Source organism: Perkinsus marinus (assembly GCF_000006405.1).
Source record: "Perkinsus marinus ATCC 50983 genomic scaffold scf_1104296944404, whole genome shotgun sequence".
Taxonomy (NCBI): Eukaryota; Perkinsozoa; order Perkinsida; family Perkinsidae; genus Perkinsus; species Perkinsus marinus.
The window spans coordinates 128,835-145,420 of NW_003211409.1; the positions used below are offsets into that span (position 1 = coordinate 128,835).

The window sequence follows — 16,586 nt, forward strand, 5'->3', positions numbered from 1 at the left end:
GAGTAAGAATAAGAACACAACAAGCCCGTAAGAGGTGAATGATATGCTTAGCATGTTGACGTGAAGTGCTCTAATCACCAGTAGCATCCAAACCATAATGAACCAACACAGGAGGCAATACAAAATACCGTCAACTCGCGTTGTATTGACAATGCTACAGAGGTACCTGAATGGCCTGATTCGCGTACATAGAGACTGCAGGACCATCTACTCAAGGTCACATCCGCCACCTCGGTTTCCCCGATTGGGAGTTACGATTGAATGCTGGTGTAGGGGACGGAGCCCTACAAGAGGTACCTTACCCCAGACCATGTAAGCACCATGGTACCTTCTCATGTGCCCAGTAAGGCTACGATGCCGCACTCGGTCAAACGGTGGCCCAACACCGCCGACCAGTCCACCTGAAAGGAAGCTGACAAGGATCTCGGGAGGTTGGCGCAGCCGACCTTTCATGTTGTCATTACTGCTGCTGTTGTGCTGGTGCATCATCTGTGGTGATGGCGACCCGGGCCTCTGAGAGGGCCTCATACTGGGGCTCGCTGGCCTAGACCTCACAGAGGGGGAAGGGGGCCGATTCTAACGAGCATCAGTGCAGATGAGGATACTGGTGGCGTACATAGGAGCCCGTGGGCGAGGACCTCATGCTACTGCTGTTGCTGCCATTGGCCAAGCTAGGCGCAGTATTTGGCCGCCGACCCACTGCCGAGCCCGGGAGCCCTCGTTTGCTGAGAAAACCAGTGACTACCGAATCCACCCGGGGAGAGGACCTCGGGTCAAGCATTCCTAATCCTTCCGAAGAAGTAACCGCCCCAGTAGGCATCGAACCTGAGCAACCTTCCCAGTGAACACCACTCTGTCCACCCGACTCCTGCCCACCCTGGCTGCTTCTGAGACTACTAGTGCCCATATAGTTCTGTCGGAGGGACGATGTTGTCGTAGCGGTTCCTTTCGAGGAGGCCGCCGAGCCCATCAATGAGCCCATACCACTGCTGGACGGTAACTAGAACAATACCCTCCACAGCTACATCATAACAACACCTACTCCCCTGAGGAGGCCGCGACGTTCCTGCTGCGACTGCTGCGAGGTAGCCGATCTCTGATAACTCCTCATCATAGGACTGTCGGATCGCTGATAACTACTACCACTTCCACTATAGAAGCGTTGGTTCCTAAGGGCGGAATTTAGGCGCCGAATAACTCAACCTTTATCACCCCGGACTAGGGTCTCTATGGCCATACCGATGATGATGCTGCTGCTGAGGAGGAGGAGCACGGCCAGCTGGGGAGGGTTCCCGCCGACTAAGCGAGGAGCCTAGACACACTCCGCATACAACAAGGAGACATCCCAAGGGTAATACTCCTGAGGGGATTGCTAGACCCCATAGTGGGGCTGGGCAACCGTCGGCTAGGTCCATCCCCTCGGCCCGAAGCCCACAACTCCTAACAACCTCAGAGTTACCAACCATACCACACCACCATCACATCCTCCCACCACTTTATTGGACTCTCCATTCTCACTAGTTTCCCGGAGGATCGGCGTCGAGGGTCGCCGGGAGGGCGGTGACTCCTCAGCCGCTGTCGAGGACGTATCACCCTATCGTAAGCCCAGTAGAGCCCAACAGCTCCTCATAATACTACCCATGCTCTCGTTGGTATCCTCGTACTCCCAAGTCTCGATGGTAGGCCAATATCTAATCCTCCCAAACAGCAAAGGAGGCAGGGCCAATACTTACTCGATGGACCGCCGCTACCGTTGCCTCCAAGATCTCTACCCCGGCCCCGGTCCTTCTGCATCCCCTCTGCCCCTCGACGACTACTATCATCCTACAATACTCATGGTGCCACCACACCTAGGAGTTCCCATATTACATCAGCCCCCGACAGAGCACGTAGTAGACTTCCATCAAGACTGTTCCTTCGACTAACTCCTCCACCACCGCTTCCGAGCTCCACTGAAGTGTTCAGTGTATCCATGCTCAATGAGGCACTTCGTAGTGGTCCTGACCATGGTCACTGCTTCTTACAGCACTTCACCCCACCCTACTGTTAAGCAGACCTCCCTTAGCACTATCAGGGCTATGGTCACTAGCCTCACGCCTTGCCGCCCTACTTCCTTTCAAACACGACTTCACCGGCTGTTCTATTGTTGTTGACAATTTCTGAACCCGCGGTGGGTTGCCCGGCACCTCTAGCCGTGCTATAATGATAACACTGGTAAGCCTCCAATAGGATACTCCTGTCCACCTTTATCATCTTCGCCGGCGTCACTCCAATCAATGCTACGCCGCATCACACCGTTCATCAAGTTGCCATAATACAGTCTACATGCAACAATACCCCTCCCCCCGGCGCAAGCGGAAACCCCCTCATGTGAGCAACGGCTGCCATAGAGTAGCACCCCATCTACTACTTCACATCCTTATCACTCCGAATAGATAAGTCCGCCAGCGGGCCCATTTGGCTGTTCATAAACGTATTCCGCAGCAGGTACTCTTCGGAGTCCAGCTGGGGCGTTACCGATGACACTGCAATGCGTCAATACCCCAAGGCTAGTTATTTCTCAAACATTGATTGCAACAGAAACGCCGTTATCCTACAACTCCAGTCACTCGATAGTTTCATCTTCTGCGAGGATATGAGCCGCCTTTCGAAGGCCCCGAGTTGCTGTAGATAGCTCGGCCTTAAATTGACATCCGGCCTCCTAGACTGCAGGAACTCCAATGTTTTCCGCATTCCCCAGCGGTATCTACGTCTAGCAGTCAACCCGACTGAACTTTATGGTGAACTCACTTTCGCATTAGGTAAGCACACAAAACTACACAGGATCTCCCCTGACCGCGTTCACTATGGATAAGAATCTGTACTATGATCACACTATTACACTTCAGTGCACCAACCACTACCGATTCTGCATTGTCCAAGGCCTCGTCTATAAAAGCAGTAACTTCGTCAACGACTACATCCCGGGCGTCTAGAACTACCTTAGAGAGATAGCCACATGTTATGACATAAGTTACAAGGCTCGTGTTACTTGGGAGTCATTGTCGAGCCAGTAGTAAGTTAGATAAACTACCCCTATGGGCTCCCAGTGGTTGGGTATCTAGTAATAAGCTCCCCACTTTTCGGACCATTAACCTCAACTACTTGTCGGCCACAGCAATTGATGACATGTGTGACTTTGTTGGTAACGACAAATTCCAACTCCTAAAAAGAAGTCTCTACTACGACCGGAATAGAGACGAGTCTGGTGACCACCTGAGCAGCCATTTCGTCTCCTATAAAGAGCCCGTCCTTCACTTTAACAGCGCCAACTATCTCCCATACTCCCTGCTGGGCTTGACCATACATAGTTTCCCCGAGGGCCGGCGCCAGCTGCGGGGCTGCTGTCATTGAACAGGAGCCAAGCTGCAATTCAGTAGATGCGACCATAGTGTGGCGAAAGAGCAAATTGACGGTAAAATTCACTTCCATGGGATCGAACCGGCGTCGTAACCCGACCAGCAAGTGAAACCGCCCGTTCAATAGACAATGCTGTCTCGCGTTCCGTAGATACGATTTCAAAATTCGATTCCAGCAAGGATTCCAGAATGGACAAATAAAATGGGGAATGGAGAGATGGGGTTCCGGCTACTTGAGTCCCCAGAAATGTTCCCAAAAATAGCCCCAAAACTGTATGTACCCAGATTGTCCCCAAAAAAAATCCACCTGCGCGCGCCCGGGAAAGATCTGCGCAGCTTATTACTGGGGATCCCAACAGACCTCTCCCGAATTTCAGTAGCGCTCCCAGGATTGAATTTAACGAGTTTGATACGATCCTGAGAGCGCTCTGGAAACTCCGGAGAGATCCATCGAACAGGCGGACAAATTTGGTCTGCCAGACCTAATTTGTGGGCTTTATTGAATTGCTCTTGAGTTTTACTAAGAGTACTTTTCCTAATTGTGGGCTTTTCAGAGTACTTTTACTTTCAAAGTACTTTTACTTTGAATTGCTCGAGCTTCCTGTTCTCGTAGCATGAGCACTGGTAAGTATCTCTTCTAATAATCCTTATATTCTTCATGAGCGACGCGTAGTCGTCAAACGTGCCCCAGCGGTCGTATATAGCCCCACTTGCCAGGTACTTCTCGATAGAGCTGAACATGGTCTCGTCAAGCTTCCTGTGATTACCACAGCACCAAACGAGCTGAATTGACGGTATGAAATAGTACTCGCCCTTGTCGTCAGCATAGATTGTCTGCGCTTCTTCCGAATTGCACCATTGTGCTGCCATCAGCAGCGACTGTCGCTGGTACTCGCTGGGTGCCTCGGTCTCTCTACGAATTGGAAAGTCCGCCGTCGCCGCCATGTGCTCCCGCACCAGGGTTGAGAGGCTCGACCCAGGATGAGTCATACCAGAAGATGTAGGAGTGATGAGCAGGCATTTTTGAGTGTATGTAGTGTACGCATACCGGCGTTGAAGCTTCTGTTCATCGCTTCAATGTGGTCATTGTCTTTGGGAACTCTGGCGGCGCTTCGCTCTCATAGCAAGTTTGGCTCCACGTGCATCTATTCTCCAGCCATGTTTCTCGGCACTTCTTCACCAATTCAGGATACCGCTCGTCCCATTGCTCGACGAACAATTCGCATGCGGTGGAGAACATCAGGTGTTTCGGACTCTGTTGTAGCAACCTCGCACCGTGTAAGAACTCTCCGATCTCTTCGTTTGCTCACTGCGCTCTGCCAACCAACTCGGCTTTGATCTCTTGTTTAGCCTTCTCCGCCACCTTATATATCATATGATAATGGCAGAAGGTTCTTATTGTTGTTTGGTCGTCGGACGGTGCCACCCAGTCGAGAGGCGAGCTCAGCTTGTAGCTTGCTCATCTCTCCATGTACCTGCCATGTTTTCGTCAGGCGACTCTCACGAAGATCAGTATTACCACTGTGAGTGAAGCTACTACCACCTATGTGACGAAGGCTACTACCATTCGGACAAGAACGGAGTTCCCCGGGATGGAAACTGCGCCCACCAATAACGCACTTTCAAATTCTACTTGGATTTGGAACAACGGTTGCGGGCCAACTATGAACGATTTTCAAATTCTACTTGGATTTAGAACAGCGATTGCGGGCCAACTATGAACGACTACCATTACGTGTCAATGGGCTGTTCATCTACTCCCCCGTTAGTAAGTGGTACGGTTATGAGATGTTAACTCAACAACATGAAAGTCAGAGATGACGCGGATGATTCCCCCGCAACATTACATAAGCGGAAGTGAACATAACGACAAAATGAACCTATGGTTCTAGAGAAAGTTACATTAGTGCAACACCTTTCGAGGCACCAATACGAGTGGCACCAGCAGCAATGAGATCATCCATCTCCTGCTTGGTGTGGATACCACCAGCGGCCTTCACACCGCATCTGGAACCAACAGTCTCACGCATAAGCTTCACATGGTGGACAGTAGCACCATACTTGCTGAAACCCGTGCTGGTCTTTACGAAATCGGCACCGGCGTCAACACAGACATTGCAAGCCTTGACAACTTCCTCGTCAGTCAAGAGGCAACACTCAAGGATAACCTTCACGACAACACCATCGGTTTCGGGGTTAGCCTTCTGGTTAGCCAAATAAGCGCGGACAGAATGGACAACGCTGTAAACATCATCCTCAACTTTATCCCAAGAACCACTCTTGATGTAGCCAATGTTAATGACCATATCGACCTCCTTAGCACCGTCCTTAACAGCCTCGACAGCCTCAAGGGACTTGGCAGCAGTCGAGGTAGCACCAAGAGGGAATCCAACAACAGTGCAAACCCTAACATCGGTGTCCTTGAGGAGCTCGTGGGCGAGAGGTACCCAACAAGCATTTATGCAGACACTGGCGAAGTCGTACTGCTTGGCCTCAGCGCACAACTTGCGAATCTTCTCCTCAGTGGCATCAGCGGCGAGCTGAGTATGATCGATAAACTTATTCCTCTTCTCAGGGGCCTTATCACTAGCATAAGCATTAGGGCAAGTGAAAGTAGGAGGGACGGGAGTCATACCCTTGAAGAATGGAACGGGGAAAGACATTTCGAATGAGATGGGCAAATTATAAATCCAATACTGAACGGATGAACATCAAGACCCTACCGAATCACTACACAACTACAAATCACCTCGCAGTATCATTCGAAAGCGAAATAATACAAGTGAATGTTGAGTCTGTGACTAACAAAATGTTACCACAGTGCTTAGCTTAAGCCACCGTCGGAGACAGACCGGCATAGCAAGCTACGCTGAACTTGGTTAAGCAGCGCGCAAGAGCTTCGGAGGATATACAGCAGCTCTAAGTTGTCAAAACTTAACGTTCCGCCTTCTCCAATAGGTTCCTAGAGTAACTCAGATTAGAGTGAGTGGTGCCGGGCATATTTTAGAAATTGTGATTTATAGATGACGAGCGTATTAGAGGATCTTATATCAGAATCCTAGTTGTCAAGTCGCTTTTTAAGACCTTGAAGATGATAAGGCCTAGAGAAAGATTAGAAGATGGATTGATCGTAGACGAACCACTCATTCCACTCCAACCACTTCACTTACATAATCACTGTTAATAATTCAGTACAATTCCAAGAGGTCTACACTTCTAGTATAACCAAGAGATATCAAGCGAGATGTGAACTGAGCTTCATAAGTTCTACTACAACATCAACCATAACACTCAAGACCTTCAAACCCTGTGACTCTCAACCACTCAAGTGTCAGCCGAAGAGTACGGAGATTCAACCCTCACTAAAGCCTGCCCATGGTTACTCAACAACGCAATACAATATGAGCCATTACAGACCTCGCGGATGATTCCCCCGCAAGCATCTTGTAAACTAGACATAGTATGATTCATTCAATAGCATAAAACAGCTGAGAAAGTTACATTAGTGCAACTCCCTTGGAAGCACCGATACGAGTGGCACCAGCAGCAATGAGATCATCCATCTCCTGCTTGGTGTGGATACCACCAGCAGCCTTCACACCGCATCTGGAACCAACAGTCTCACGCATAAGCTTCACATGGTGGACAGTAGCACCATACTTGCTGAAACCCGTGCTGGTCTTTACGAAATCGGCACCGGCGTCAACACAGACATTGCAAGCCTTGACAACTTCCTCGTCAGTCAAAAGGCAACACTCAAGGATAACCTTCACGACAACACCATCGGTTTCGGGGTTAGCCTTCTGGTTAGCCAAATAAGCGCGGACAGAGTGGACAACGCTGTAAACATCATCCTCAACTTTATCCCAAGAACCACTCTTGATGTAGCCAATGTTAATGACCATATCGACCTCCTTAGCACCGTCCTTAACAGCCTCGACAGCCTCAAGGGACTTGGCAGCAGTCGAGGTAGCACCAAGAGGGAATCCAACAACAGTGCAAACCCTAACATCGGTGTCCTTGAGGAGCTCGTGGGCGAGAGGAACCCAGCAAGCATTTATGCAGACACTGGCGAAGTCGTACTGCTTGGCCTCAGCGCACAACTTGCGAATCTTCTCCTCAGTGGCATCAGCGGCAAGCTGAGTATGATCAATAAACTTATTCCTCTTCTCAGGGGCCTTATCACTAGCATAAGCATTAGGGCAAGTGAAAGTAGGAGGGACGGGAGTCATACCCTTGAAGAATGGAACGGGGAAAGACATTATGTAGTATGGATTGATAACTATAAAACCTAAGCACATGAACATAAAGATGACTCAAGTCGCCCTACACCAAAACACTTGAATAGAACATACTAACTCATTCCTAAGCGACTCGCGCATCTGCTAGCGCCAGCAAGCTTAAGCTTTGACTAAGCCATGGGGACAGAGTTTGTGTGCCTGCGCATTTTGATGGGGAGAACTCCTGCTACAAGACTTCGAGTACAGTAGTATCGTCCCGACACTTCCTTTCCCTCGCTAATGTGCCTTATCATCTCGTTCGCGACAAATTTCACGAGGAAAATGCGGATCAGCAAGGATTCGCATCGCGGATTTCGCATATCCATGCGAATTCCCCCTTCGGACCCGGAGTTCCCGTGGCACCATGGATCTCGGTTCAGATTTACCTCCTCTCTTCCTCGGACGTCTCTTGGCACCGGCGCTGGTTCAGATAGTGGTTCAGCCACTGTGTTTGGAGTCTACGACGAGCTCGTCCTTCAAGAACGAGCTCGATAGCTATACCAAGTTGGTATATCTATTGGCCTAATGCCAGAAGCCGAGTTACACACTGGTGTTGGCTGAGACCTTTCTTGAGCCAGGTCATTAGCGCTCCCAACGATGAAGCCGTTGAGAGGCTGTTATTTAAGGAGGCAACACACGACGTTGGACTCGGACGACTTCAAACAGATGCGCCGAAGCAAGCAAGAGACTGGTTAGCATGGCGGTTTCAGGTGGCCCAGGGCAGCAGCCCAAAGTATGAGACAGTTCATCGATCTTATCCGCTCTAGAGCACGAACGAATTGGAACAGTATACCCTGAACGTAGACGGTATATGCTCAGAGAGCTACACTGTGACCATTCCACATCTCTCAATCGATCGACTGGGCGCACGCGGCTAACGTGCGCTGACGTGCGTAACCTAGTGACGAAGATGACAGTCGGCTTCAATAGAGATAGTGAGTGACTGGCCTCGGTTTCTTCAGATCGTCTTGGCCGATGACGTCGGTCGTTTACTTGCGTCGCTCTTGAGCTTCAGAACAAAACGGTATGTGGAGTCATGTTGATGCGTTGCGCCCGTGTGTCCGCGTTCACTCCAACACGCAACCTCAACTGCGAAAGAAGTTCAAGTCGTGGTCCACTACCAGATGATCGGACGTTACGGATTATACCGTTATTTCTCGTCTTCGCGTGGACTCCTCTGTACAAGGAGGGCCATGGACACTGCAGTGGATGCTCGCCGTTTTCACAGCTCGCTAGGCATTCACGTTGGCGCGTCGTAGACACACATAGGGTTTACAGAAGCGCCGCATCTATCCTTCATTGGGATTCTGTTCACCGGTTCTTGCTACTGCAACCACTGAGATGCTATTCTATGGAATGTCAACCCACCACAACATCGAGGTAGCTCACAGTAACAACTAATCCACGTGGCTCTGTCGTTGGTGAGGTCATCATATTGGCAGTTATATTCCTTGGTTTAACCGCTAGATACCTCATCTGGGAGGTCGAGCGGTGGTATACTCTTGCTGTCGGGTTGGTGTGTGGCCTCCTCACGTTGAGAGGCCGAACTGTGCATGCAGCGAACCTTGCGCGAACAGCGGCGTCGAAAGCGAGTGCTTCACTAACAATAAACTGTATCGGTCGGACATTCTTTTGTGTCGGGTGAACGACACGAGAACAGAAGTTAGCCATCGCATCCTCACAAAAGCAGCTAGGGTGACACCTTTGGGCTGAGGGCCTTGACTCTCCATAAGAGCTCAACGAGCAGCAGTCAGTAGCATTGGTACCATTGCACTGCTAGAGGCATGTTTTCCCTGAACGGAGTTCGATCCATAAGAAGGTTGTGTTTCCTTTCATTCACTGTATTGGTATGGGGATAAAGATAGGATGAAGTAGATGATAGGGAGACGATTGATTTTCGTGTGGCCATAATATTTCATACTGTACCTCCTTGAACGTCTTTGAGATTGTCTCTCTATGATAAGCGTGATCTGCCTGATACTCCTCGTGAACTGGGAGTAGGTCGCAACCTTTTGGGCGTGGAAGTGTTAGTTGTTGTGTCCCGTTTGTCTCCTTTGTGTTAATCGGAGGTGCATTTGAGTAGGATTTTTTCCAGGCGTGGATATTGCTCCGTCGGGAGGTCTATGTGTATCATCGGGTCATGCGAAGTCTGGTTCATTCATCAGTTTGTTTTTTCCGTTAGATGGGAGCTTGTGAATCATGTTTTGAAACATCTAGGTCTGCTGTTCCTCCACCAGTAGCAGCTGCACTGCCGGTACAAGTGGTGTACACCATTCAGGATCAGGAGGCCGTACCAGAAACAGTGGTGTACCAAGACACTCTGGATTTGCCCACTGTGACCATGGCCAACCAGCCTTATACTGTGACTACCGTGACTACTGAGACTACTGTATGTCCTGGCCAGACTGACCAGGTTGTTATTGAAGATTCTGACGATGAACACATCCCCGAGATAGAAGAGATCTCCGTGGTCAGTTCCGAGGAAGATAATGCTACTTCTAGCTGTGATGTTGAGATCACTAGTACAGCTGTCGAGCCCTCGGTAGTCACTACACCCGAGGAGGTTGATACTACTAGTGATGGTCACGAGGAGGTCTCTGAGGTACCTTCATCTAGCAGTCCGGTATCGGTGGAGCTCATCCGTACTGCTGCTGCATTGGAGGCTAGTCAGACTGCACTGGATCAGCCTGAGTCGACTGTCCCTCAGGGGCTGACCAGTGAGGGAGCATCCTTTGCTCTAGCCGCTAGTTCTGGCATCGTACCATCCCCTGGAGAGGGATCTACGCCGGTGCCTACGGTCATGCAGACTATCATGACTATGACGTCTGGTGTTCAGCCTCAAGAAAGCGGCCCTGTCTACCAAACTGCTGATTCGGGAGGAGACTCTCCAGAAGCTGGCATGGCACTGGAGCCAATGGATGCTGGACCTCTAGCACAGCAATCATTGGGGCTTGCTGAGGTCTCGACACAGTTCGATATCGGTCTAGTGCCGCAAGTGACTGATGTGACAAGTGTTGACGAGGTGATCACTACAGATGAAGTGTTTATGGAGAAGCCAACGATTGAGGACTCTGTGGTGCTCGAGGAGGTCGTTGAGACCACATCTAGTGTGCCTGCTGGTGGAAGGAAGTTCCCCTATCTTTATGACCGTCCTCAGCTATATACTAGGCCCGATGAGAAAGCTGCTAATCTGGGGTCTTTGCGGAAATTTCCGTACTTGTATGACAGGCCAATTTTTGAGTACAACGATACGGTTGTGGCGTCATCGTCCACTAGCATCGCGAGGCAGTTCCCTTACATTTATGATCATCCTGCTCTGGATGCACACTTATCCTTGGGAGAATCTTCTGAATCGCTTAGTACAAGGGTATTCCCTTATATCTATGATCACCCTCAGGTTGGAGCTTCCCGAACTGAGGTACCCTCAGCTCCTCTAACTAGTCGTAGACAGTTTCCATATCTATATGATGCCTCTGGAGAAGTTGCAGTCATTCCGCCCAGGGCTGAAGCCAAGGCAGATGTCAGTGAGTCCAAGCAAGTCCTGGTGAACGACCATGAGGATGAGCCTGTTCAGTCAGAGGCGGCTTATGAACTCCAGTCGGAGAATAAGGTTGCGAGTGGTTCATCTGTGCCCGCAGGGATGGTGGCTTCCGCAGCAGCTCCTATGGATGGCACTCATGATCAGAACGGTTATGACAGTGTTAGTCTTCAGCCAGCTGCATCGACTTCTGCTGATGATAGCTCCATCAAGAACAAAGTTTTCCCGTACCTGTACGATGAGATCGAGGTGCCTGCTGGGCACGCCGATGGGGGTATTCTGCTGGAGGCTGCTGCCCCCAGTGATAGGGTGTTCCCCTATCTATATGATGAGTCGAGCTCTGATCAAGGCAGTGATACTGTTATCACAACCGTTACAACTGTAACGACTATCAAGACTCGAGCCTCGAGAACCAACAGGGCCTCTAAAACTGCACTGCGGGAGTAACTGTCGATGTATGATGAGCGCGGGGATCATCTTTACTAGCTACAATCTTAAACCACAATTCTCGTCCTACTGTCACTGTTGCATAATCATTCGTATATCTTGTCTCAACATAAGTAGTAATCTTACTAGTTTCTTTTTTCACTGCAGACACTCTGAGTTTCACAATATTAGATGATTGTGGGACGTATTAGTTGACTTGGTCTTCATTCCAGACGCTAAGTTCTCCCCTTCCACATCCTTATGGGTTGCAACACTTCTACCGCAGCTGAATCACCGGCCGCTCCTGCAGATGCTGTCCCAAATGATGCTGCTGCTGTTGAAGCGGCCAGAGCTCCGGAGGCTGAGTCGGACGTTGCGATGGTAACCACTGGGAAGCCGACAGGCAGTGGTAATGAAGATAACAGTGGAGCGGTTACTTCTCAAACTTTCCCCTACGTTTACCCCGAAGGTTCCGAGGGTACTAACGTTCGCAATTGAAGAATGCTGGTGGACTTGTAGTCGGTGGACGACAATTATTTTATTTTTATTTCGTAGACACTTTCTAGTCTACTCTCAAGCTAAGCCGTCTTGATGGCGCACAGGTACATTACTATCACATCGTATAGAGGGAAGTACATTCGCACGCTTGACCTCCAGAGTTGTGTTGCTAGTCAGGGTAGCCTACTCAACGGGGGGGGGAACGAGCCAAGCAATGATCCAGTAGTATAACCGGGAACTAATCAGGGGCATCTTTTCGAGAACTGAAAAGAAAAAATGGATATACGTACGCTACCTTCGTGAGGGCTTCGAGTAGTCTCGGGTACTGATCATCATCTTTGTGGAGTTTTGTTACGGAGGAGTTCTTCTACTGGTTGGTTCGCAGTAATATCGCACTGGAGTTGTTGCCATAGGCCTCATCATACAAGAAAGACTTCCAGAAACGCTGTCTGAAACATTCAGGAAGATCATTAATGACTGCGGCCCTGTGGAAGCGAGAGCTCATCTTTCGATTGTCGAATAACGAAGGTCAAGTACGACGCTGTATCAGAGAACACTCGTGTGGGCGTTGCAACGGCAAGGTCTGAACTGTCTGGGGACGAGTCAATGAAATTCTATCAGATTCCACCAGGCGTAGGCGTAGACTGCTTCGTTGCAGCCATCACTACGAGAGTGGTGAAGGATCTGATACCGGCTAGCGAGTCACTTCTCCGAGAAGTGGTAGGAGGGAGGACATCTAATGCGTTCTGTCCTCGTCTGTTGATCAGCTCGGCAATTGCTGTGATCATTTCGGCCGAGTTTCGGTTGATTTAGTGTTCAAAGTCATTGGCACTGCTTGCAAGAAAGTCCGAGACATGGTGAGGGGTAGCTGAGTCCGATACTTCGTATGCTCTTTCGAATGACCTCAGGATTTGCAATTGTGGAGGAGCCTCTTTGGGCGCTCTATGATGTGCGTAAGGCAAGCTACCTTTGAGGAGGGTATGGGACAATGGATGAGTAACAGAGGAATCGATGAAGACTCCATAGCCGACATAATGCAAGTAATTTCTAAGATTCCTCACTAACGCCACATCCATAAGCGTTCAGGCTTTGCTAGGGATGATGGACCCTTTCTACACTGGCATCATCGAAAGAGATGCTTTTCTAGAAGCCATGAGCCTATGCGGAGGCTCTGACCTCTTCTGTTCGCAGCACCTCCCGACCATGCGCTCTTGGATCGCGAAGAGAATGACAGCCATCAATAGTCCGGCGTCGAGTCAGAGCATGGGACAGGCTCCACCGATTCCTCAGTGCGTCATGTGCCTAGACTTGATGATCTCCTCTTATCGTTGTAGCGACCCCGCTGGCAGTCATTCCCCAGTGTCCGCACCCGAAGAGCCACCTGCTGTTTACAGTGTATCATCGTCTTATGTTGATGACGGGGTCTCGATGAGTCTGCCTAAGCCGGACGAGTCCAATGAGATAGTCTTCTCGCCGGTTACAAGGTGCCATAACTTGACCATACCAATGCTATGCCACATTTGAGCTGCAGATTAGACTCGAGCACCAGTAGCGATGCTAAGTATATCGTTCGAGCTCTTAGAAAGCCAGCTCATCGAGGACTGTGGACCGCGCTGATACGGCTCAGCCGGGGTTCTATTTCCACCGACGAGCCCGCCACTCGAGTGCAAGCTATGGTAGAAGCCACTTCTCCCGGCTCGTTTTCGATCTGGGAATCCTTGTGCAGACTCTGTCGCTTCGTCTCGGCATTATGAAAAGGATGGCGTGGGGACTATCGCGCTTACGTATACGTCGGTTTGAGTCCGTTCCCGAGTATCGATGGCGATGCTGGATCGATGATCCTGACAGTTGGTCCTCTAGGTTTAAAGACAACTCGTTCATCCATAGTGTGTCTTACACGCGATCACATCTAGAAGTTGTGAGTTAACATGCCACGCCCGAAACGCCGAGAGTTTGTTACTTCACGTTAGGCCCGACAGGCATCGGCGCTCACCGCGGCGATTTTCGCGCTGACCGCGGCGTTGCGAAGGTCGGTGTATGATGGATTCCATGCTCTCCTGGAGGCCGAGTATATCTTCAGCGAAAGGACGCCCGAACCGGAGAGTTTTATAGAGGAGTTGGTCGAGAGAACAACATGCGTGTGCACTCCAAGCTTTCGGACTTTCAGGCACGACACACGATATCGAACCTTGGAGCATCTTATTGCGTTACCTCACATGCCATCATTAAACCCTCCTCGTCCGGGTAGCATATGTCGCAGCGCTGCATCGACCGCCTCGCGTACTATGCAAGTTTTAGTAGTGGAATTCGGTATTCGACATGGCAGATTCTTCTACACCGAGAACATCGCATTCCAGACTACATAACAACTCGAGCTCTTCAAGTTACATGTCCTCATGTAACATTCCCACGCAAGTGCCTCCCAACAGAGGACAACAAGGCACCCCTGTTGTTGAGGGACCCTATGCATCAGCGTGTGCCCGTAGGGAGTGCTGCTCTCTATCGTCTACGTCTATTCTCGTTCTGTAGAAAACTTCGAGCGTATACTGGAACCACAGCAACAAACTCCTGTTAAAAAATGGCGGAAAAAGCAACCGAATGCTCTGTACCTATTTGCATGATGTGCAGTTCATAACGATCGGCTTGTGTGGTGTTCACTAGGAGGCAATTTTTGCAGTCGATGCGCGTCTCGTTGTCCGAGGTGAAATAAAAGACCAGTGAACGGATCGCTAGTTTTAGAATATCTGCGGCAGATATGGTCCCTACTTCGTACCAGCATAGCCGGCCGCCCCCACGCGACGCTGGCGCGTAAGGACCTGTGGGGGCGCTTCACTCGACGCTTTGGAATAATTTATGCTTGTGTCAGATGTTTGATTTCTGCGCAGAAGATTCGATTGAATAAGCCCGCGGATACTTGGAAGTAAGCTATCGGATATTTGAGCGACAGTCGGAGATTTGAGATGCACGAATTGGGCGGATATGAGAATGACCCTAGTCGGAAATTTTCATGCGGTGTGCCGGATATTGCACGTGACCGGATCGGATGATTGCGTGCGTATCGGAAATAACCCTGACGCGTCGGATATTCGCATGCGGTTGGCCTGAAATAACAGTGCGTAAGTCGGAAACATGAGCGGGAAACGTTGTAGTTAGTTGGCATGTTCCCACGCATGAAGAATGTTTCTATCCAAGTCAGATCGTGCTTGGTTGCTCAACAGTTGTGGGTGTTGGGAATTCGAGTTGGACGAGCTCAGCGGAGATCGTGGTCCATCCCGTAACACGCATGTGTGTATGTTGAACAACAAGTCTGGCTGGGGAGGGTCGATGAAACACTAAGGTTGGAGGTGACGTCTAGACAACCAACACTACTAATTTTGCTTTAGAGTCGCACGCATGTTCTTCTTATGAAGGCGCGCGCAATCCTGTGGTTCTTCTTTCGACCGTGTCCAATGAATTATCAAGACCCGCTCAGGACGCCTGAGCGTGTTCGTTCTGTAAGGCCGCACCTCCATATAATAATCGATGTTCAACAGGCCCAGGACTGTCCTATCAACATCCTTGTATGAGAATCCTGCTGCACATCCTACTGCCCATTCGATTGAACGATTGAGCTTGAATGTCGACTTACCATATTGGTGTCCTACTAATCGGCTTAGTTTTCATGAGGTCAGTGAAGCGGCCAATGGAGGTGTCGCTTTCCCATTGTGTAAAGGGCGCGTTAGCGAGATCGTAGTCAGAGTTTCATGCTTTTCTCGCATCTCTAATCGTGGGCCCCTCAAACAGTGCGTAAAGTTGACGGTCTTAAAGGTACGATGGGTCCTCCTCTAGCACGACTCTCGAGCTCCGGTAGCGGATTCAGGACGTGCAGCCTTCTGTAAGCGTGTGTCAACTTTAACCTCTCTTTCACCATGCTTCCTCCCCGTAATGGCATGTAGTTTGTTATGGGCGCTATAGATGATTTGAATCAACATCGTACATTAGGTTAGAATTCTGTGGGCCCGAAGGTGGTATTGGATATTATATTTCCAGTTTGGAACAACTCGCTTTACAGTCTTTGTGACGGCTACTGCGGACTACGCTCGCTTCCCTTTCTACACTACATAGAAATTCATTTGGAGGATACAGCCGCTATGACCGCGGGGGATAAGAGCTCACATACACGAGTAAGCACCCTGATTTGACGCTTAGATGTGATGGGTGCATCATATTAGCAGTGATTAGGGAAGTCAGTTTAGCGACGCGGTTCGAATTCGGGCCACAATATGATGGTTACACGATCAATTTCGCCGATAGGGACATCGAGTTCGAGGGCCACCTTGCCTTGCCATTTTTTGGTGAGTCAAGGCTGACACGAGATCTTCTATTGATATTTCTAATAATATCCGATACTACTTACCTTCGCTCCGCCATGGTAATTGTCATTGGCCGAGGTTGTTTGGGCAGTTA

At 49.9% G+C, this 16,586-nt stretch overlaps 5 protein-coding genes across 5 annotated transcripts; 2 read left to right on the top strand and 3 right to left on the bottom strand.

Moving 5' to 3' along the window:
- Window positions 1-34: 34 nt before the first annotated feature.
- On the bottom strand, window positions 35-3,407 carry Pmar_PMAR001051 (phosphatase, putative). The gene is made up of 22 exons (XM_002780413.1): window positions 3,256-3,407; window positions 3,145-3,204; window positions 3,032-3,100; window positions 2,904-2,981; window positions 2,791-2,858; window positions 2,598-2,746; window positions 2,411-2,525; window positions 2,245-2,321; window positions 2,045-2,197; window positions 1,870-2,000; window positions 1,639-1,824; window positions 1,496-1,594; window positions 1,359-1,440; window positions 1,213-1,312; window positions 1,043-1,169; window positions 877-1,000; window positions 768-825; window positions 617-725; window positions 447-576; window positions 329-401; window positions 212-284; window positions 35-166 (listed from the first exon to the last, which is right to left on the bottom strand). Exons 1-21 carry the CDS (start codon window positions 3,388-3,390, stop codon window positions 218-220), a joined length of 2,190 nt encoding a protein of 729 aa, XP_002780459.1. The 5' UTR covers window positions 3,391-3,407; the 3' UTR covers window positions 35-166; window positions 212-217.
- Window positions 3,408-5,296: 1,889 nt separating this feature from the next.
- Window positions 5,297-6,061, bottom strand: Pmar_PMAR001052 (deoxyribose-phosphate aldolase, putative; the record flags this gene model as incomplete). The annotated part of the gene is made up of 1 exon (XM_002780414.1): window positions 5,297-6,061. The coding sequence occupies one exon, from the start codon at window positions 6,059-6,061 to the stop codon at window positions 5,297-5,299; it is 765 nt and encodes a 254-aa protein (XP_002780460.1).
- A 748-nt stretch (window positions 6,062-6,809) lies between these two features.
- Pmar_PMAR001053 (deoxyribose-phosphate aldolase, putative) lies at window positions 6,810-7,678 on the bottom strand. Its single transcript, XM_002780415.1, has one exon. It carries the CDS (start codon window positions 7,658-7,660, stop codon window positions 6,896-6,898), a length of 765 nt encoding a protein of 254 aa, XP_002780461.1. The 5' UTR covers window positions 7,661-7,678; the 3' UTR covers window positions 6,810-6,895.
- Window positions 7,679-9,846: 2,168 nt separating this feature from the next.
- Window positions 9,847-11,778, top strand: Pmar_PMAR001054 (hypothetical protein). Its single transcript, XM_002780416.1, has one exon. It carries the CDS (start codon window positions 9,861-9,863, stop codon window positions 11,661-11,663), a length of 1,803 nt encoding a protein of 600 aa, XP_002780462.1. The 5' UTR covers window positions 9,847-9,860; the 3' UTR covers window positions 11,664-11,778.
- Window positions 11,779-11,903: 125 nt separating this feature from the next.
- Window positions 11,904-12,208, top strand: Pmar_PMAR001055 (hypothetical protein; the record flags this gene model as incomplete). The annotated part of the gene is made up of 2 exons (XM_002780417.1): window positions 11,904-12,120; window positions 12,162-12,208. 2 exons carry the CDS (start codon window positions 11,904-11,906, stop codon window positions 12,206-12,208), a joined length of 264 nt encoding a protein of 87 aa, XP_002780463.1.
- Window positions 12,209-16,586: the final 4,378 nt, after the last annotated feature.